Source organism: Macaca thibetana, chromosome 6, assembly GCF_024542745.1.
Source record: "Macaca thibetana thibetana isolate TM-01 chromosome 6, ASM2454274v1, whole genome shotgun sequence".
Taxonomy (NCBI): domain Eukaryota; kingdom Metazoa; phylum Chordata; class Mammalia; order Primates; family Cercopithecidae; genus Macaca; species Macaca thibetana.
This window is the reverse complement of record NC_065583.1, coordinates 32,074,011-32,094,286: the sequence shown is the minus strand read 5'-3', so window position 1 is coordinate 32,094,286 and position 20,276 is coordinate 32,074,011. Positions and strand designations below refer to the sequence as shown.

Sequence of the window (20,276 nt, the reverse complement as noted above, 5' to 3'; positions counted from 1 at the left end):
CTGTGCAACTCATGTGCCCTTCCTCAAGCATTAGGAGTAAAGATGAATGAAGTCCGGCCTTGGGGAGCTTTGTCTGGTCAGAAGGAAATGCATGTTTGAGTAACTGCAGAAACACAATTGCAGAATCTGGCGAGGAAAGCACGGCAGTGAAGGCACAGAGGAGGCACGGGCCAGCTTTTCTCGTGGTGTGGGAAACTTCCCAGAGACATTTGAATTGGCTTCTGAACAAAGACGCAGATTGGAGAAAGTGGAAGACATTTCTAGCACAGAGAAACATATGAAGGCAAGATGGCACAATGAATCCTGGGAATTGCGAGTGTATCTGGAGTGTACAGTGTGGGATGGAAATTGGGGCTGGGAATAGAAGCCAAGAGATAAATTTGGATAGCTTGGTAAGCAGGGAACAGATCACGGAATTTGGTCATTATCCTGAAAGCAGTGGGGGTGGGAAGGGGCACATTCAAGAAGAATCATATGGAGAATGAAGTTTAGATAAGAGCTACTTCAAGTGTTCAGGCAGCCAGGCACAGTGGCTCACGCCTGTAATCCCAGCACTTTGGGAGGCCAAGATGACCAGATCACCTGATGTCAGGAGTTCAAGACCAGCCTTCGCAACATGGCAAAACCCCATCTCTACTAAAAATATAAAAATTAGCCAGGCACGGTGGTGGACACCTGTAATCCCAGCTACTCGGGAGGCTGAGGCAGGAGAATCGCTTGAATCCGGGAGGCAGAGGTTGCAGTGAGCCGAGATGATGCCACTGCACTCCAGCCTGGGTGATGAATGAGACTCTGTTTCAAACAAACAAACAAAAAAAAAGAGTTCAGGCAAGTGATAGTAAAGGGCACATTCAAGGAAATAGTGAGATGGACTTGATAGAGGAGTCAAGGGTGGCTCCCAGGTGTCCTGCTTGTCCATGCATAGAAGGAAGGGCAGGTTTAGAGAGGCAAGATAGTAGATTCATTTGTAGACATAGTGAGTCAACTGGGATAATTAGCTAGCCCTTTCAAAGCATAGATTTGGAATTCAAGTTGCACAAGAGCCTGAGGTACAAGTTTATGTGGCAAATAACTAGAGCACACAGTGTAACCAAAGTGACAAGCCACCCGAAGGGTGGGCTTTATTCTACAGCCAGCTGTTAAACACACCCAAATAAGTTCTTGAGTCATCTTCCATGTTCTTTTGGGAAGCAGAAGAGATGGCAAGTCCTTGAGCAACAGACAAGCCTGAGAAAGCACTTCAGTTCTAAAGTCTGCACGAGTAGGGAGCAGTGGCTCACGCCTGAAATCCCAGCATTTTGGGAAGCCGAGGTGGGCGGATCACCTGAGGCCAGGAGTTTGAGACCAGCCCCACCAACATGGCGAAACCCCGTCTCTACTAAAAATACACAAAAAAATTAGCTGGGTGTGGTGGCAGACGCCTGTAATCCCAGCTACTTGGGAGGCTGAGGCAGGAGAATCGCTTGAACTGGGAAGGCAGAGACTACAGTGAGCCTAGATAGTACCATTGCACTCCTGCCTGGGCAACAAGAGTGAAACTCTGCCTCAAATAATAATAATAATAATAATAATAATAATAATAATAATAATAATAAAGTCTGCATGAAGGTCAGCAAGAATTAGAGAAAAAAAGAAAGTTGGGCTGGGCGTGGTGGCTCAAGCCTGGAACCCCAGTGCTTTGGGAGGCCAGCAGTTCAAGACCAGCCTGGGTAACATGGCAAGACCATCTTTAAAAAAATAAAAAAGAAGAAGAAAAAATTACCCAGGCATGGTGTTGCGTGGGGCAGGATTGGTTCAGGTCAGGGGTTAGAGACTGCAGGGAGCTCTAATGGTGCTACTGCACTCCAGCATGGGTGATAGAGCAAGACCCCATCTCCAAAAAGAATTAAAGTTGTTAGATTTAGGCCTATAACACTGGGTTTTTGAAAACATACTTTTAAAACAAAATAAGAACTGCATTCGGTGGTGTGTGCCTGCAGTCACAGCTAGTTGGGATGCTGAGGCAGGAGGATCACTTGAGGCCAGGAGCTGCAGGCTTCAGTGTGTTGTTATGATCACACCTGTGAACACCCACTGCACTCCAGTCTGGGCAATATAGTGAGACCCTATCTCTTAAAAAAAAAAAAAAGGCCGGGAAGGGTGGCTCATGCTTGTAATCCCAGCACTCTGGGAGGCTGAGGCAGGTGGATCACCTGAGGTCGGGAGTTCGAGACCAGCCTGACCAACATGGTGAAACCCCATCTCTACTAAAAATACAAAATTAGCTGAGCGTCGTGGTGCATGTCTGTAATCCCAGCTACTTGGGAGGCTGAGGCAGGAGAATCGCTTGAACCCGGGAGGCGGAGGTTGTGAGCCGAGATCACGCCATTGCACTCCAGCCTGGGCAAGAAAAGCAAAACTCCGTCTCAAAAAAAGAAAAAAAAAAAAAAAAAGCCCTGGACCAAGAATTAATAAAATTCCTTTTACAGTTAAGATGAGGATTACAGTTCTATTTTCAAGAAAGTGAATCTGGGGGTCTTTTGCTGATTCCTTTTGGGGTTATACTGGTTAATAGTGAGGCCACGTTAAAGCTCTGAATCTATAGCCAGGCACGGTGGCTTACGCCTATAATCCCAGCACTTTGGGAGGCCAAGGCGGGTGGATCATGAGGTCAGGAGATAGAGACCACCCTGGCTAACACAGTGAAACTCTGTCTCTACTAAAAATACAAAAAAAAATTAGCTAGGTATGGTGGCACGTGACTGTAATCCCAACTACTGAGGCTGAGGCAGGAGAATCGCTTGAACCCTGGAGGCGGAGGTTGCAGTGAACTGAGATCGCGCCACTGCACTCCAGCCTGGGCGACAGAGCAAGACTCCATTTCAAAAATAAAATAAAATAAAAAGCTCTGAATCTACAATTGGCATGTGGGTAAAACAAAGCAATTTTTTTTTTTTTTTTGCATAGGTTCAAGATAGATGTGACCTGACAACAGATCTTGAATAAGAGATAGCAGGGGTTTTTTTGTTTGTTTTTTGAGATGGAGTCTTGCCACTCCGTTGCCCAGGCTGGAGTGCAGTGGCACTGTCTTGGTTCACTGCAACCTCTGCCTCCTGGGTTCAAATGATTCTCCTGCCTCCCTCCACCTTCTGAGTAGCTGGGATTACAGACGGCCACCACCATACCTGGCTAATTTTTGCATTTTTAGTAGATATGGGTTTCACCATGTTGGCCAGGCTGGTCTCAAACTCCTGGCCTCAAGCAATCCACCTGCCTTGGCCTCGCAAAGTGCTGGGATTACAGGCGTGAGCCACCGTGCCTGGCCGATAGTAGGGTTTTAACTGACCACAAATCTGGGTCAAAACTGCTGAAAGAAAGCGAATACTATCCTGATGTACATTAATATTCAACAGCAGCTTTACTGGTCACTTTTTTATGCTAGACTCTATGAGTACAAGGGGAAAAGGAGATACGGCCTTTGCCTTAAAAAAAAACAAAAAACAAAAAAACTTACTCTTTGCTCCTTATTTTTCGAGACAGGGTCTCACTCTGTTGCCCAGGCTGGGGTGCAGTGGCACAATCATGGGTCACTGCAGCCTCAACCTCCCGGGCTCAAGTGATCCTACCATCTCAGCCTCCCGAGTAGCTGGGACTACAGGCACACACCACCATGCCAGGCTTATTTCTGTATTTTTTGTAGAGATTGGGTTTTGCCACGTTGCCCAGGCTAGTTTTGAACTTCTAAGCTCAAGCAATCTGCCCACCTCAGTCTCCCACAGGGCTGGGGTTACAGGCGTGAGTTATCACGCCTGGTCCTCTCTTCTCTTACTTATTCCTACGCCACCGACACAGAGATATTGCCCCCTAAAAGTCAAACAGCTGTTGGTCATTTATGGGAAAGTTGCAATGCTAAACCCTCAGCAGATGGGCAGGTTATTTCTTGCTATGTTTATGCATTTCCTAGCAACGGGGGACTGCATGGCTTGTTTTCCTATGTGACAAGCCCTGAAAACCAGGCAAGGAGCCAATGGAGAGTCATCTGAGTTTACAGCCTGAGGTTCTGCCTTCCTGGAAGATCTAGCCTGGATACCTGAGGGTACAAACAGCCAGAGACTGCTTCTGTGACACACCCAACTTTCTCTAAAATAGTACATACAATTTGTGAGCAAGAACATTAGAAGGAACTACACACCTATCCTCTTCCCCACATCTTTAAGCTTCCTTTGCAAATAGATGGGGGCTGAGTAGTTCTGGCCAATAAACTATGTAAAAGTGGTATGTGTGTGTGTCAGTTCCCACCTCAGCCAGTTCATTGCTGGTGTGCCTCTCTGCTACATCAATCTGGAAGGCCTCAAGTTCCAGATGGTGTTGTCAGAAGATCGAAGGCAGGTTACTTGGCTCACATTAGGGAGAGAGACATTTTACATAAAGCCTTTATTCAAGCGTTTGTCATTAAGTACCATGACTAATAAACAGTACAGCTTTCTCTTTGACTTCTTCGTAAGACATGACTTTCTGGATGTCCTCCTTTGTGACTACTCCCATTCTTCTCCAGTATTTAATCATTCTTTAGCTTCATATCCCTCAGAGTTCTGTGTTCAGCCCTCACTTCCACATCAATACCCTCAGGCTGAAAGAATTCACATAGCTCTGCAACTTCACCTATCACCCCTGGAATAAGAACTCTCAAACCTGCATGTCTGGCTTTAGGTACTTCTCTTCTGACCCCACGCCTGGGAAATGTGTGGCTTCACAGATTCATGATATGTGATTCTGATAGAAAATGAAGTCCTACTAAGACACATAAAACAGATTTCTCTCCTAATTTTACATTTTCTCTTAATCCAGCTGGGGTTGAGAGGCAGGTCCTGATGGTAGGGTTTTCCAATTTCTCACCACAGCTGATTTCAAGCTACCATGTCACCAAATGTTCAATTGGGAAGAAATGAGCAGTTTTTATAAGCTAAGACATGCCTTCAGCTCTCCACTGTCTGGAGCAAGTCCTACGGTATTTGACTTCATTCCATACTCATGACTAGCTGCAGATTGATAGCCTGGTGATTACTCCCCCTTTATAGATGAGGATACTGAGACAAATAATAGGTCTTGCACCAGATCCCTTCCCAGTTCATTCTGCCACCCATTCGGTCTCATTTTTGTTTGCCAGTGGCTCTTCAAACTTTATTGTGCACCAGAATCACCTGGGGATGGCCAGGATAGAGGGTTTCTTCTTAAAACACAGATTACTAGACTCCATCCCAAGTTCCATTCAGTGGGTCTGTGGCAGGGCATAAGAATGTGCATTTCTAACAAATACCCAGACCATGCTGGTGCTGCTGGTTCTGGGATCATACTTAAAATCACTGCCCCGTGGCTAGAGTAGCAATTCAGTGGCCAAAAGGGCATCAGTTGGGTTCTTTCCTAGCCCTGCCACTAAAAAGCTCTGTGACCTTGAATGGGGTATTTTTCCAAAAGAAGCCCAGAGCTTCGAGAATTGACCATCTCACTGTTTACTTTCCATGCATCACTGCTTTCTTCTCATTTCTCTCTCTGAGCTTGTCACCACTCCAAACATAGTATCCAGGGACAAAAAAGCAGAGTAAGGGATCTCCAGATTTTGCAAGCAGCAAAGTCCTCCTATTAGGCTTGACATTCTCCTGGGTGACAATGCACATTTGAATGTGACCTAAAAGGCACAGGCAATCATTCAGAGTAAAATTAATGTACAGTGTTTTCCTTCCTGATGTCCAGTTATAAATATAGAACATTTTCTTCTAAGGACAGAAATTGCAGATAGGGTCATTTAAAAATACATTAAGACTGGGTGCAGTGGCTCACACCTGTAATCCCAACACTGTGGGAGGCTGAGGCAGGAGGATGGCTTGAGCCCAGGACTTTGAGATCAGCCCAGGCAACAGAGAGATCCTGTCTCTAAAAAAATAAATAGCTGGGTATGGTGGTGCGCACTTTTAGTCCCAGCTACTTGGAAGGCTGAGGCAGAGGAATGCTTGAGCCCAGGAGGTCGAGGCTGCTATGAGCCATGATCGTGCCACTGCACTCCAAACTGGGCAACAAAGTGAGACCGTTTCCAAAAAAAAAAAAAAGACAAGATAGATTTATCCCATAGAAGCAGATTATTAGCCTTAAAATCCGAACTTTCAATATGTAATGGAAACCAGTGAGTCCTTACCACCAATTTCTGAGGTTGTCATTGAAGCAACTGTTAGCATTAGGAACAAGACTTTTTAGAGGGTTAGACTTGGTGCGACGACGGCATGAAGAACTTGCTTTCTGACTTCCTACCACTGATCAGAAAATTGAGGCTGGGTGCAGTGGCTCACACTTGTAATCCCAGCACTTTGGGAGGCCAAGGTGGGCGCATTGCCTGAGCACAGGAGTTTGAGACCAGCCTGGGCAACGCGGTGAAATCCTATCTTCACTAAAAATACAAAAAATTAGCCGACTGTGGTGGTGCGTGCCTGGAATCCCAGCTACTTGGGAGGCTGAGGCACAAGAATCGCTTGAACCCGAAGGTGGAGATTACAGTGAGCCAAGATTGTGCCACCACACTCCAGCCGGGTGACAGAGTGAGACTTTGTCTCAAAAAAAAAAAAAATAAAAAAAAAATTCTACTCTCAGGACTGCTACCTGCCCTAAAAACCATCCTATTTCCCTAAAGTTGGGTTTATGCTTGCTGCTTAAATGCTTTTACTTATCATCTTCTGCCTCTAACATTTAGTATCATTTATGATCTCACTTTTGTTCAATCTCCTCCTTGGTGGCACTGCAAGGATTTGCAGACCAATAAAATTGTCATTGGATAGGGTCACGGCTGGATTGAACATTTCTTACTCTAAATACTTCATTATTTCAAATTTTGGTAAAAATGTTTGTGACTGAGGGCACTCTCATTATCAAGCCCACGTGAACCTTCAACACTTTCTATGCCACTCATTTGGCTCTGTGCTAAGGAATGGGTACTCTCTGTTGGCTGAACACGTTTTGCTACCATTCCTCCAAGATTAATTTCCTCAAGGTGAGGAGTCTTCACCATCTGGCAAAACCTTACTCATCTTTTTTTTTTTTTTTTTTTTTTTAAGACGGAGTTTCACTCTTGTTGCCCAGGCTGGAGTGCAATGGCGCGATCTTGGCTCACCGCAACCTCCACCTCCTGAGTTCAAGCGATTCTCCTGCCTCAGCCTTCTGAGTAGCTGGAATTAGTCATGCGCCACCATGCCCAGCTAATTTTGTAATTTTAGTAGAGACGGAGTTTCTCCATGTTTGTCAGGCTGGTTTCAAACTCCCAACCTCAGGTGATCGGCCCACCTCGGCCTCCCAAAGTGCTGGGATTACAGGCGTGAGGCACCATACCTGGCCTACTCATCCTTTCAGATGCAATTCATAGAGCATTTTCTCTGGTCTCCATCTGCCCCATGAGTACTGTATCTGTAACACTCTATATTGCATATAGGTCCGTTTGAATTGTCACCCCTGAATTCCCAGGGACTAGCACAGTGCCTGGCATTTAAAAACTCAATTCCTATTATCGTTTGTATAGGAATTGCACTTTGTCATAGGCTAAAAAAAATTATGCATGCCATTATAGAAAACTCAATAATGTATGCTTCATAATTTTGCAGGGTACAGGATGGTCAATGATTTTAAAAACTATCTCAAATACTTTCACTTTTTTTGGTGGCACAAGAAACACTAGAAGCTATTTTATCGGTTTTACTGTCTAAATGTAGACTAAAACATTATGCTGTTAATGGAATTACATACGTTAGCACAGTGCAAACCAGTTTTGCAATTAATAAAAAATATTTACTTAGCAACTGTTAAAAGCAGTTTCTAAAAATATCCACCTCCACCCTTTCTTCTGATCCTAAATATCTAATGTAGCACTTTCTCACCAAGATTTGTGCCGCTGTTCATTGGCATACAGAACCAATAGCAGGCTGCCTGAAATCCACAGGAATTGTTTCCAACAGTTATTCAAACTATTTTGCTTCTCTGAATTAGCAGCATTGAAGACTTAATATGGTAATGACGAGAAAAGGCTACATTTTTTTTTACCTAAGACATTCTGTTCCATAAATGACAGGCTATAAAAGTACTACAGAACTATGAGAAAGAACACCCTGTCAGTGAATACACTGGTATATTAAAACAATCTATATAAACTTAGGTGCATGGAAGTGCTCTAAAAGTGTAAAAGTATCCACAACTTCAAGCAAAAATAACTTGGTCAAGTTTGGTTTTATGTAGTAGACTGCAAATCTAATTAATGTATTCCACTCTTGCAGATATAATGTATCTTAAGTCCAGATACAGTTTTAGTCAAGTTTTAAGGTGATTTTTAGAAAAAAAAAATCAACTTTTAATAAGACTATGAAGCAACAAGACTGGCTTTTTTTTTTTTTTTTTTTTGCTATCAACACATAGATGAAGTATTGATGATAACTAGGTAAGGGTTGGCTAATAAATGCATTATATTAAAAAACTGCTCTGGCTTAAATGTGCCCCTAGAAAACATATATTACCTCTAAATGTGAGTAGTACTATTTGGCCTGGGTTCTGGTCTTGCTTGGGGAGCTTGACCACATCTGCACATCTTTTGGGGCTTCATATTCGTTAATTGGTCTCTAAGAGACAAAAGAAAATGAGCTCTAGCATTTGGCTCTACATATTGATTCTACTAATGAGCCACAAAATGACCAAACATGTCAGTGGATAAATTAGTAAAAAGACTGATGATCTGCCCCTTTCTCTTCTGGACCTGCATATTTTGTGGAGTGCTCCTATTTTAGTGGATAGATGAGGGGTGAAGGAGTTTAACGACTCCTAAGGAATGGCAAACCTTTGCTATTTGAAGCCCAAAGGATCAAGACACCAGCGCAGCCTTGTAGGACACACACAATTTTTTTTTTTTTTTTGAGACGGAGCCTCGCTCTGTCGCCCAGGCTGGAGTGCAGTGGCTCACTGCAACCTCCGACTCCTGGGTTCGAGATTCTCCTGCCTCAACCTCCTGAGTAGCTGAGATTACAGGTGCGCACCACCACACCCAGCTAATTTTTGAATATATGTATGTATTTTTTAGTACAGACGGGGTTTCACCATGTTGGTCAGGCTGGTCTCAAGCTCCTGACCTTGTGATCATGATCCACCTGCCTCGGCCTCCCAAAGTGCTGGGACTTACAGGCCTGAGCTACCACACCAGGCCCACAATTACTTTCAAAACACACACAAAGTACTGTCCTGCCTCTTAAAGTCATTCCCTCATACTTTCACTAAAGATCCTTACTCCATTCTGCCTGTTCACATCCCCCCACCACCCCAATCCCCAGCACTATCACATAGCAGCCTTTTGCTTATGGCAGAATCAGTTCCCATCTGGTGGATGTAATGAAAAATTCATGACTAGACTGGAAAATTACTATTAAAATTTCCCAGATTTTCATGTAAATTTAAAAATACTAAAAAAAAAAAAAAAAAAAAAAAAAAAAAAAAAACCAAACTCTGCAATCTACTGAGATTTACATATGCCTAAGCACTTCAAAGATATCCTTATCCCACTGTTATACCAGTGGACACATCTTGTTTTGTCACTCCTACTTTCTCTAACACCCTAAGCAATTAAGTACATCTGTATTCTCTAATCAGATATATGTCAACTAGTATGTTAGAAAATGCTACAAAGAAAGAACCAAGTTACTCCAAACATTTTACTTAAGGCTCTGTAAGACTGCTTTTTAACTTCCTGGGTGTGGATACAGGGAAGCTACTCATTGCCTTTGTCTTTTAAAGTGCCTGGATCTTAGTTCAAAAATGCTCCAAGAATAAAAATACTTCACTGTTTGTGTAAAGGACCAACGCAGAAACTATCCATTTCCTTATTATAGATGGGCTCTGCCCTGCCCAAGTTTGAGGGGGCTGAGGGAGGCAATATAAGCACACAATATTTTTTCTTTTTTGAGACAGAGTCTCACTCTGTCACCTAGGCTGGAGTGCAGTGGCTGGGTCTCGGCTCACTGTAGCCTCTGCTTCCTGGGTTCAAGCAATTCTGCCTCAGTCTCCCAAGTAGCTGGGACCACAGGGGTGCAATACCACGCCCAGCTAAATTTTTGCATTTTTAGTAGAGATGGGGTTTCACCATGTCGACCAGGCTGGTCTCGAACTCCTGACCTCAAGTGATTCGCCCACCTCGGCTTACCAAAGTGCTGGAATTACAGGTGTGGTGAGCCACAGCACTCAGCCAAGCACACAATTTTCTAATTTCAAAATTTTTAGATCTGAATTAAGCACACTCCATTTATAGTCAATTTAATTTTGAAACCGAAAAGACTATACATCTAAGGTGAAAACAGCTGCAATTTAAAAAATCTTCATTGCCCAACCTTCCAGTCATTCTGGATTTTAAATCTTTCCAGGCTGCCATCCTATTTGATGTATACTTTGATGTAAGATATTTAGACACTATTAAACTACTTTGAAAGGGGAAAGTTAAGGTCTTATAGCACTCAAGCCTGGGCGACAGTGCGAGACCCTGTGTCAAAAAACAAATCAACAAAATAAGGGAATATAACTATCTTCCCTCCAACTTTGTGCTTTGGTATCCTCATATGCAAAATGGAGATAGATGTACTTAACAGGATGATGAGGATTAGGCAAATACATGTAAAACACTTAGAATAGTGCATGACACTCAGTAAATGATGGCTCATATTATCAATCTCTGGGTTTAAAAGGGTGATATAACAAGAGAAGCACCATGGCTTAACTGCATGAAAGCAAAGAAAACCAGGTTTAAGTCTTGGCTCTATAAAGCTTACCAATTACCAAGATGCCTTGCCTTGGGCAGCCCCACTCTTTTCTGAAACAGTTCTTTAACTGTTCCTTATTACTGTCATGAGGAATAAAACAGATGACATACATTACGGATTCTGAAAACTATAGTTTGCAAAATGGTGATTTTTCTAACACATAAATCCTTTCACCTTAAATGAGCTGACATTCTACTTCAAGTTAGAGTTTTCTCTTCTCTCCTTTTTAATGTCAACATGGAATCATGGTATCTTATTGAGTTGTAATCTTGCTACCAGTTTATTTTGATAATTGACACAGATTTAGCAAGTATAAATCCTTCAAGTGGCTCCTGTGCCCTTTTGACATGTATCAACCTTTTTGTTGTTGTTGAGACGGAGTCTCGCTGCGACACCCAGGCTGGAGTGCAGTGGCACGATCTCAGCTCACTGCAACCTTTGTCTCCCTGGTTCAAGCGATTCTTCTCCCTCAGCCTCCTGATAAGCTGGGATTACAGGCGCCTGCGACCATGCCCGGCTAATTTTTGTATTTTTAGTAGAGACGGGGATTCACCATGTTGGCCAGGCTGGTCTTGAACTCCTGCCCATTTCAGTCTCCCAAAGTGCTGGAATTACAGGCGTGAGCCACTGTGCCTGGCCATTTTTTTTTTTTTTTTGAGATTTCCTTTGTGGCACCATAATAGAATGTTCCAGGTTCATCTCATATTTCTCCATCCCAGGAGTCATTATTACTCTACTTTTGAGTATGTCCTCAAAACTGGTCTAACAAGTCATTTCAGAAAACAATTTCACTTCAACAATATACTGTTTGATGACTCAACACAAACTGCATGGGCTGCTTAGATTAATTTACACTTGGTTCATTGCAATCTTTGGCTGTTTCAAACATACACTGCTAAAAAAAAAAAAAAAGATTGTCGTTAAGAATATTACAGTAGACGTGAAAGTTTTGAGGAGAAAGAACCCCCCCCCCAAATGTAAGCAATGGTAATGCATTTAAAGTATAGTATCACAAAGTCTCACTTAAGAGAGCACACACCTGGGACAACCCTTCTTTACTATACTTCGTAGATGTCCTCACATCTTGATTAAATGGTTGTAACTGCTTAAAAACTGGCAAAGAGAAAACCTAAAATAATGCTTTATACCAGTTTGAGTCAGAACCAAACTGTTCCAGACTAGCTGGAAAACGACCCAGGAATTCACCTGCATTAAATGCTGCTGAATTTAACTGAGCTAAAATTGTCTAGGCCATCCCTTCTTAGAATTCCCATGACTCATTCTAGTCAAGAGTTATTAAGAACATATTCCTTAATAGTTCAGCAAACTTCAGGGAAAACTAGCTCATTGTCTTGGGTTCTAAAGTCCTTTTGTTTGATATTTTTATTATAATGAAATTAAACTTATGACTAGTACAGTATGCTCAGCTTAAAACATTTATGAGTACTGCAAGGACTAACAGAAACAAGAAAAGTCTTAATAAAAATATTTGTTGATGGGAAATCATTGTGAAAGCAAACCTCCAAATATCCATTTGTAAGCCATAAGAGGATAAGCACAACCATATGGGAGGAGATAACCAGTCTCTCCCTTCATATATATTCTTTTTTATTTCTTGTTATACCTTCCCAAAACAGAGACATTCAACAGTAGTTAGAATGGCCATCTCCCAACATTTTAAAAAAACTGCACCCCCCAATGGGTGAACAAAGTAAAGAGTAGTAGCCTAGAGTTCAGCTGAGTAAGCCACTGTGGAGCCTTAAGTGGTGAGGTCTTCCCATTTCAGAGTGATGTGTCTTCAACTTGTATCATCATTTTAGCGGAAAAACATAATTTAATTTTGGTGAAATGAGATTCATCTCGCGACAGGATTAGTAACAGCATTCACTGAATTTCACATTCTTCTTTTGTGAACAGTGAAGAAAATGAATGGTAGCTAGAAGATCAATGGGATTCCAGCTCCAGCTGCAGATGGAATGACGATATACCAGACAAAAAACACCTATATTTTGATTTACAAAGCTAATAGCAGTTTTAAATCTGCAACTTAATCACAGACCAACTACACCACAACCTTTTCAAATGGCAAAAATACAAAAAAGTGTTACAAAAATATTTCAGAAAAAGTGCATAGTCTAAGTGCATAGTAAATAAAAGCACTGAAAAATATCTTGCTAGAGGGAGTTCAGCTTGGAAAAGTTATTACCAAAGCTAAACATTTTTATTTTACACAAACTATACTCAAAAATAGCTTTATGAGACCGATTTCTGGCTAAAAGTATCAAAGGGTTTATTAGTCAAGAAACAAATACCTCAACCGACAAGGGTGGATAGAAAAGAAACAAAGAAGCTGCCTACCCCAAAAGTTCAGACTTAGTAAGATTTCTTCAGTATTACGGTACTAATATCCCTTAATGGCAGAATGTGATAATCATGGAATTAATTATTGCTAAAGTAGTTTTCAAATAAAAAAAGAAAAAAGAAAACAAAACAAATTAAACTTGACACAATCTGACCAAACACGTGTCAATTTACAATTTCAAGGTTATTTTACAAAATACCTAACATTTACATAATAGGCTCCCGGCAGCATTTCCAGACAAATGTTCTTTTAATTTATCCTGACATGCTATAAATGAATAAATTACATTATTTAAAAATTATCATCAGTAAGTTTTCCTTTCTCATGGGTCAGAGAAAAAGAAATGAGCGTGCAAAGAAGATTGAGAGGAAGCGCACGCACACAGATAACTTAAAGAAGCAGGAGGGGCTGGGGAGGGTCAACAATCACTGAACCTCACACAGTGTGATGCTCTCCAAGGGTGAAAGTCAACTGCTTATAGCCACTTCACAAGTATTTTAAAGAAAAATGTTTTGTAGGGAAACCCTTTAATGCTTTCATTTTTATTCAAAATCAGTCCAGCTGCTAGTCAGCGGGCAGCAGCTACAATACCAAGTTCTGGCAATTGCAGTACTAGATATTGTGCCTGCAAGTCATAAAAAAAAAAAAAAAAGAAAAGAAAAAAAAATGAAAGAATGCCTTTCCCCTTCAGACAAAAGAATTACTTTTTTCGTTTTTTTTTTTTAAAAAAAGAGGAAAAGTTATAACACGAAACCTAAATTGACTTGCAAAGGAATACCATGTAACAAATGGCTTGAAGTAGTCTATCAAAAAATTGGGGAGATTTTTATTTAATAGTGAGTCAGCAAGGCATTTTTTGTTGTTTAAAAAAAATCTCATTTCCTTACAGAAACAGTTTTTAGTTTTTAATGAACTTGTAAACAAAAAAGCTCCCATTTCAAAATAAAAACAAAATCCCAGATCATATAGATGTTTACAGTGATTACATTTATCTAAGCAACATACATACATGTTCAGTTGTAAGATGTTAACTAAATTTCTGTGACAAATATGCTTTTTCTTTTTAATACCAAGAACATTATAGAGTTAATGCAGAGTCCTAAAGATAATCTAGTAGTCACTAAGTTTTTCTTAAGTCTTCACTTTAGATGCTGTTATTTCTAGCACAATTAAGCAGGCAGAGTCTTTCATATGCTCAAACACTGGAATCTTTGGTTGCTACCATATCAGCTGGCTTGCAGACAAGAAGCCAACCATTTTAAGAATGTTTTAAGTGAACAACTTGCAAACCCCAGGGATGGAAAAACCCTAAGAATGCACAATTGTGAGCATTTACAACCATCACAACTGTGGCTGAAGACTGTTCATGCCGTTCTTCTGAAATGAGATCTCAAAGCAGTATAGTTCAAAACAAAAGGTTTTAACAAAAAATTGGCATATGCACAATTTCTCCACCAATTTGTGTGTGTCAACCATTTAGTTAACTTTTCCACTTGAAAAAATGCAATAGAAAACCGGACACCATGTTTCACTATCTCAGTTAATATTCACAATTACAGCGGCTACAACTCAGGACACAGCATCACCAATGCTGCCCAGAGTCAGTTTATACTGAAATTAAGTTCTTTACACCAAGTAAATGGTTGTCCACAACCACTGGCTAGTGTACATATGAACTAAAATTTCTAGATTTGGGGAGAAACAAATGCTGCTCCGATCATCTGCTCTGCTTCTTCTGTTCCTCAATTCATGCTTAGAAACCTGGTAAAAAATCAAAACAAAAAAAAAGTTAAAATTCCAAGTTAAAAATTTTAAATTACACCCAAAATATGGAAATTGGGTGGAACTGAGCCAATAAGTATAGTGGCTCATGTTATTTCATCTCTTGTGAAAAGTATTAACTCAACTTTTTAAAACAGAAAATCATGAATCTATACTTAAAACTATTTTTTTCTGTTTTGAATGACTCTAGGAAGGAGTGGTACAGTGAATTCAAAGCCTCTCAGAATTAAATTATTAGTAATTCAAACGATCATGTTTCTGCATTTTTAGCACCCAGAACGTATTAGGCATTCAAATATTTATCAAACCAATGAAAAACAGATTGCTTTGCTTTAAGTAAAGAATACAATTTTAATCCTACCATGAGCACAAACTTGTGTACATTATTTCTGACACAAATTAAAACGGTTAGCTTTAATAATAAATGCATTCAAGGCATAATTATCTGTATTATTTTACTAAACAAAGACCTGAGAAGCATGTAATTTCTGTAGACAGACCTTTAAAACTTCTTTACCAGCCGCATTAGATTGTTTTGTGACTCATTAAAAAATTTAAGCAAGTGATGCTTTTTTGGCTTTATTTACTACTCAAGCCTACACATGTTATACATACTTTCCTCCTCCATCACAAGTAGACCCTAGGGCTTCTACATAGGCCCCGGGCCAAGTTTGAATACAAGAAGCCTCAGGTCATAACCACACTTTATCTACAGCTAAAGGCAAAGGGAGAAAATATGCCTATCCCACATAGCCTGAAAATCTCGCAAGCACCGTTTTTCCTCTCACCAGACACCCACTCTGAGGCATCAATGCCCCTCTGTCCACCTCCTTACAAATGAGCTAGAAACTACATACAGCTCGTTCTACCCCACTCCAATCAATCCTCACTTCTTCAGCCCAGGCCACATTTTCTTCAATCATAAACTGCTCCTTTTCTTTTAGTTCTTTTTTCTTTTTTTTGGAGACACAGTCTTGCTCTGTCACCCAGGCTGGAGGGCAGTGGCAAGATCTTGGCTCATTGTAACCTCTGCCTCCTGGGTTCAAGCGATTCTCCTGCCTCAGCCCCCAGAGTAGCTGGGACTACAGGCACCTGCCACCATGCCTGGCTAATTTTTGTATTTATAGTAGAGACACAGTTTCACTGTGTTTGTCGGGCTGGTCTCAAAACTCCTGACCTCGTGATCCGCCCAGCATGGCCTCCTAAAGTGTGGGGGTTACAGGTGTGAGCCAACCTGCCTGGCCTCTTTTACTTTTTAAACATTTGTTGGGCCATCTCCCATGATCTTTGTGGGAGAAACAAAATAATTCTACTATTTATTTCTTACGCATATATGCCTGGTTTTTTTTGGAAATAATAGCAAACATACAACAGAGTAGGTGCATAATAGATCTTTGTTGCCTGGGTACTAAGTCCATAAGCAGCAAATGCCAAAAATGAAAGATAACAAAACTTTGAGAATATACATCACCACAGGGAATATTATTTGATGCATGTTATTAAGAAGTATTAGCGAGGTAAACCTTTCTTTTAAAGACTGTCAAGCCAAACCTTAATTTAAAAAAATCTGACTAAACCCTGTGACCTACTTGCAATTTTAAAATACAGGAAAAGTTTCAAGCTTCTTGTTTGGGAGTTTAAAAAAGAAAAAAATTACAATACAGGATAAACGATGCAGGTTAAGAAACTAAGGATTAAACAGAAATGGCCCTTCCCCCACCAGGATTTGGTTTCAAGTCCTACAATTCTTCTTAAACATGAATTAAAAACATATTTTCACAACTACTAAAATTGTTGGGTTTTATCAGTTTTCTTATGCAATCATATTAAACTAATTGTTACGAATATACCAAATGGCTTTCAAAGGGAGAACCACCATCACTAACAAACTAAAATGGAAACATGTTACACTGTCAGTCAAAATACAAGGAAACTCTTGTGCCTTTAATAATAGGAAAACTTTAGAATATATCTGTACATCTTTTGACCTGGTATCTGAGGAATTGCTGAGTCAATAAATGATTACAATTGTTTAGAAACTGGTGAAAGGACAGCCTAACAATATTCCTGGTAGAATAGAGCAGTCAAATCCCGCTTTAACTCTTCAGATGGGTCAATGGTATGAAATTCCAGCCAGGGATCAACATTTCTCCAGTGAATTGTCCTAAGATGTTACTGAAGTATGTTTAGGAAAAAACCTCAATAGGAATATTCAACAGGTATTCAACATTCAGTCTTCAAGCACTAAGCATTCTTTTCCCCAATATGCGTTAGTCTTTGGTTTTTATCTTGCAGATTAGGTGGCTTATCCAGGCTTCCAAGAGTTCAAGAACCCATCTTCACTGTAACATCAGTTAAAATGAGGAATGATTTCCTTTATTCCTAGAAAAAAAAAAAAAAGGAGGGGGGGAGTTAAAACAGAGTTGGAGGATTAATGTGATGATTAAGAAGTTAACAGCTTAATTAAATTTAAAATCTGCGAAAAGGAAAAAAAAAAACGTTTATTTTTATATAAAGAACAAGGAGATTCTATCCCTGCCCGCCACCCAATCTGAAATCTAAAATATATGTTCTGGTGCAGACGAGGCAGCCCACATCTGTAATGCTAACACTTTGGGAGGCTGAGGCAGGAAGATCACTTAAAGCCAGGAGTTCCAAATAAACCTGGGCAACATAGTGAGACTTTGTCTGTAAAAAAAAATAAATAAAAGGTATGCTTTTTTTTTTTTTTGAGATGGGGTCTTGCTGTTATGTTGCCCAGGCTGGACTTAAACTCCTGGGCTCAGGAGATACTACCACCTCAGCCTCCCCACACAGTGTGTATCTGTTCTTATTTGTAGATTAATTTCAAATGTTTGTGACTTTTTAAATAGAACCAGAAACCAGTTCAAAGGGCTATTTACGTAGTAGGAAGGCTTGTAAGTTTGTGACGGGGTTCTGAATTTTAGAATCCCTTCACGCTACAACTTTTTAAAAGTTATTTTGAATATACTTTTCCTATAACATGGTTGCGGGTTATTTTTCTTTCTTTCTTTCTTTTTTTTTTTTTTTTGAGATGGAGTCTCGCTCTGTCGCCCAGGCTGGGGTGCAATGGCTGGATCTCAGCTCACTGCAAGCTCCGCCTACCGGGTTCAGGCCATTCTCCTGCCTCAGCCTCGCAAGTAGCTGGGACTACAGGCGCCCACCACCATGCCAGGCTATTTTTTTTTTATTTTTAGTAGAGACGGGGTTTCACAGGGTTAGCCAGGATGGTCTCCATCTCCTGACCTCACCGCCCGCCTCGGCCTCCCGAAGTGCTGGGATTATAGGATTGAGCCACCGCAACGGCCTTTTTCTTTTTAAAAAAATTATTTAAAATAGAGATGAGTTCTCCCTATGTTGTCCGGATGGTTCTCAAAATCCTGAGCTCAAGTGATCTTCCCATCTAGCCTCAAAAATGCTGGGATTATAGGAGTGAACCACAGTGCCTGGCTGCTTATGTGGTTCTGTTGGTTGCACAGAATTAAGCTTGGAGAATTTTATATCAGACTGGCAGTATCTAAAGTTAAAGAATAATAATTTAAAAAAAAAAACCCTCTAATAACTCTTCCTTCCTTACAGAAACTAAGAGTATTTAAAGTTGGGAAAGATAAATGACAATTTTAAGTATAGGAGGTATACATTATTCCTAAACTGCATTAAGAAACAGACTAAATTCTTTTGTCTTCCTTATAACAGAATTCACTCTGCTACACATTTCTGATGTTCTGGAGTTTTAAAATACCTGTTGTAATTGATTCTTTCCCCAGCTGGTAGATGGTCTGCATTCAGCACCACTGAGTCACAGCAACGCTGTATTCTTCTAGGTCTTCTAACAGTTGTGCTATCATCCAGATGATCTAACAAGTTGCAGAATTTGAAGGTCCAGCAGTCTTGGAGACGTGGACTCTAGATGACTACAAATCAACTCTTGTACTTTCATCAGCATTTCCTGTTGGGTTATTTAGATCTTTCCAGCTTTACTGTCCACAGTAAAAAAAAAAAGCTGACAAAAATTCAAGATTTCAGCAAGAAGATGCAGTTCCCTGGTACTTCTTAGAATATTCAGAGCCGTGTGTTCAGACTGTCCAGGTATTTCAAGATCTTCCCTGTGATTTGGGTGTGCTGCTAAGTGACCAGCACATTCCTAGCAGCAATTGGTGAAGTCAGAAAAAGTCAAACTAGACATCAATGGTAGATGCAGCCCAGTAAAACTGGAAGGTAATTCAAGGAAGACTGTGGACTTCCTTGTCCACATGGTAGGACAATGTGATAGAAAATAATATTTGTAATCTCCTCTGAATGTCAACACTTTGATAGCTATCTATATTATGATGATAAAACTCCGCTTAGTAACTATGGTTAGGGTAGTAAACAAATGGGTTAAGATGATGAGAGTACAGAATAGTAGAATTATGCAAGAATCCACCTTTGGGTTCACTACCTTCTGAAATTCTCCCCCACCTCTGCCCTCAATTAAAGAAACACTGAACTTCATTAGATTTTGAATGTCCTAAAAATATTTCATTTTCCTTTACTTATTTTTAATATCTTGAAAAATACTTTATTGATAATCACATATAGTCAAAGGGAGTTAAATTTCGAAGTGTGTTGGGTGTGAATCTTGTGTATTTTTCTTCTGAACATGAATAAAAACAATAATTATAATCTTGTAGTAATTGAACATTAAAAACTAGTACAGATAATAATTGGCATAAAGAGAAACTTTTTTTTTTTGAGACAGAGTCTCGCTCTGTCACCAGGCTGGAGTGCAGTGGCGCGATCTCAGCTCACTGCAACCTCTGCCTCCCAGGTTCAAGTGATTCTCTTGCCTCAGCCTCCTGAGTAGCTGGGACTATGGGCGCACGCCACCACGCCCAGCTAATTTTTGTATTTTTAGTAGAGGCGGGGTTTCACCATGTTGGCCAGGATGGTCTCGATCTCTTGACCTTGTGATCCGCCCACCTTGGCCTCCCAAAGTGCTGGGATTACAGGCGTGAGCCACTGCGCCCAGCCGAGAAAAGTCTTTGGATGGGTATTGGAATGGAGTATTTGAAAAGATCTAAAGAATATAAGGAAGACAGAAGTCTGCCTATTATTTAATAGGCCCACATTAACTAGATAAGCCAGACTTAAAGAATCTTTAAACATTTTTAGTAAGTTATTAAAACAACACCTTTTACTGAAGAAATAGACATATTTTTCAAAGATAACCATATAAAACATTAGTAAATGCTACCATTTTGGGGATTTTCCTACATTAGAGATTTCCTTGCTTAAAATACACTTATGAAACTTAGTTCAGTAATACT

At 40.4% G+C, this 20,276-nt stretch overlaps 1 protein-coding gene and 1 pseudogene across 7 annotated transcripts in view; both read right to left on the bottom strand.

Annotated features, from left to right (window-relative positions):
• Window positions 1–12,389: 12,389 nt before the first annotated feature.
• On the bottom strand, window positions 12,390–14,244 carry LOC126956095 (uncharacterized; annotated as a pseudogene). The gene has a single exon (XR_007726244.1). The product of XR_007726244.1 is annotated as an uncharacterized LOC126956095 (transcript).
• Window positions 12,390–20,276, bottom strand: part of CSNK1A1 (casein kinase 1 alpha 1) — a 58,263-nt gene continuing 50,376 nt past the window's right edge. For 4 of the 6 annotated variants that reach the window (XM_050794030.1, XM_050794032.1, XM_050794034.1 and 1 more), the window contains one exon: window positions 12,390–14,925. In XM_050794030.1, coding sequence (XP_050649987.1) covers window positions 14,918–14,925 — 8 coding nt within the window. In that variant the 3' untranslated portion in view covers window positions 12,390–14,917. Of the gene's footprint in view, window positions 14,926–15,496; window positions 17,329–20,276 lie in introns of those variants that run through there. The other 2 variants (XM_050794029.1, XM_050794033.1) reach the window with 1 other exon arrangement.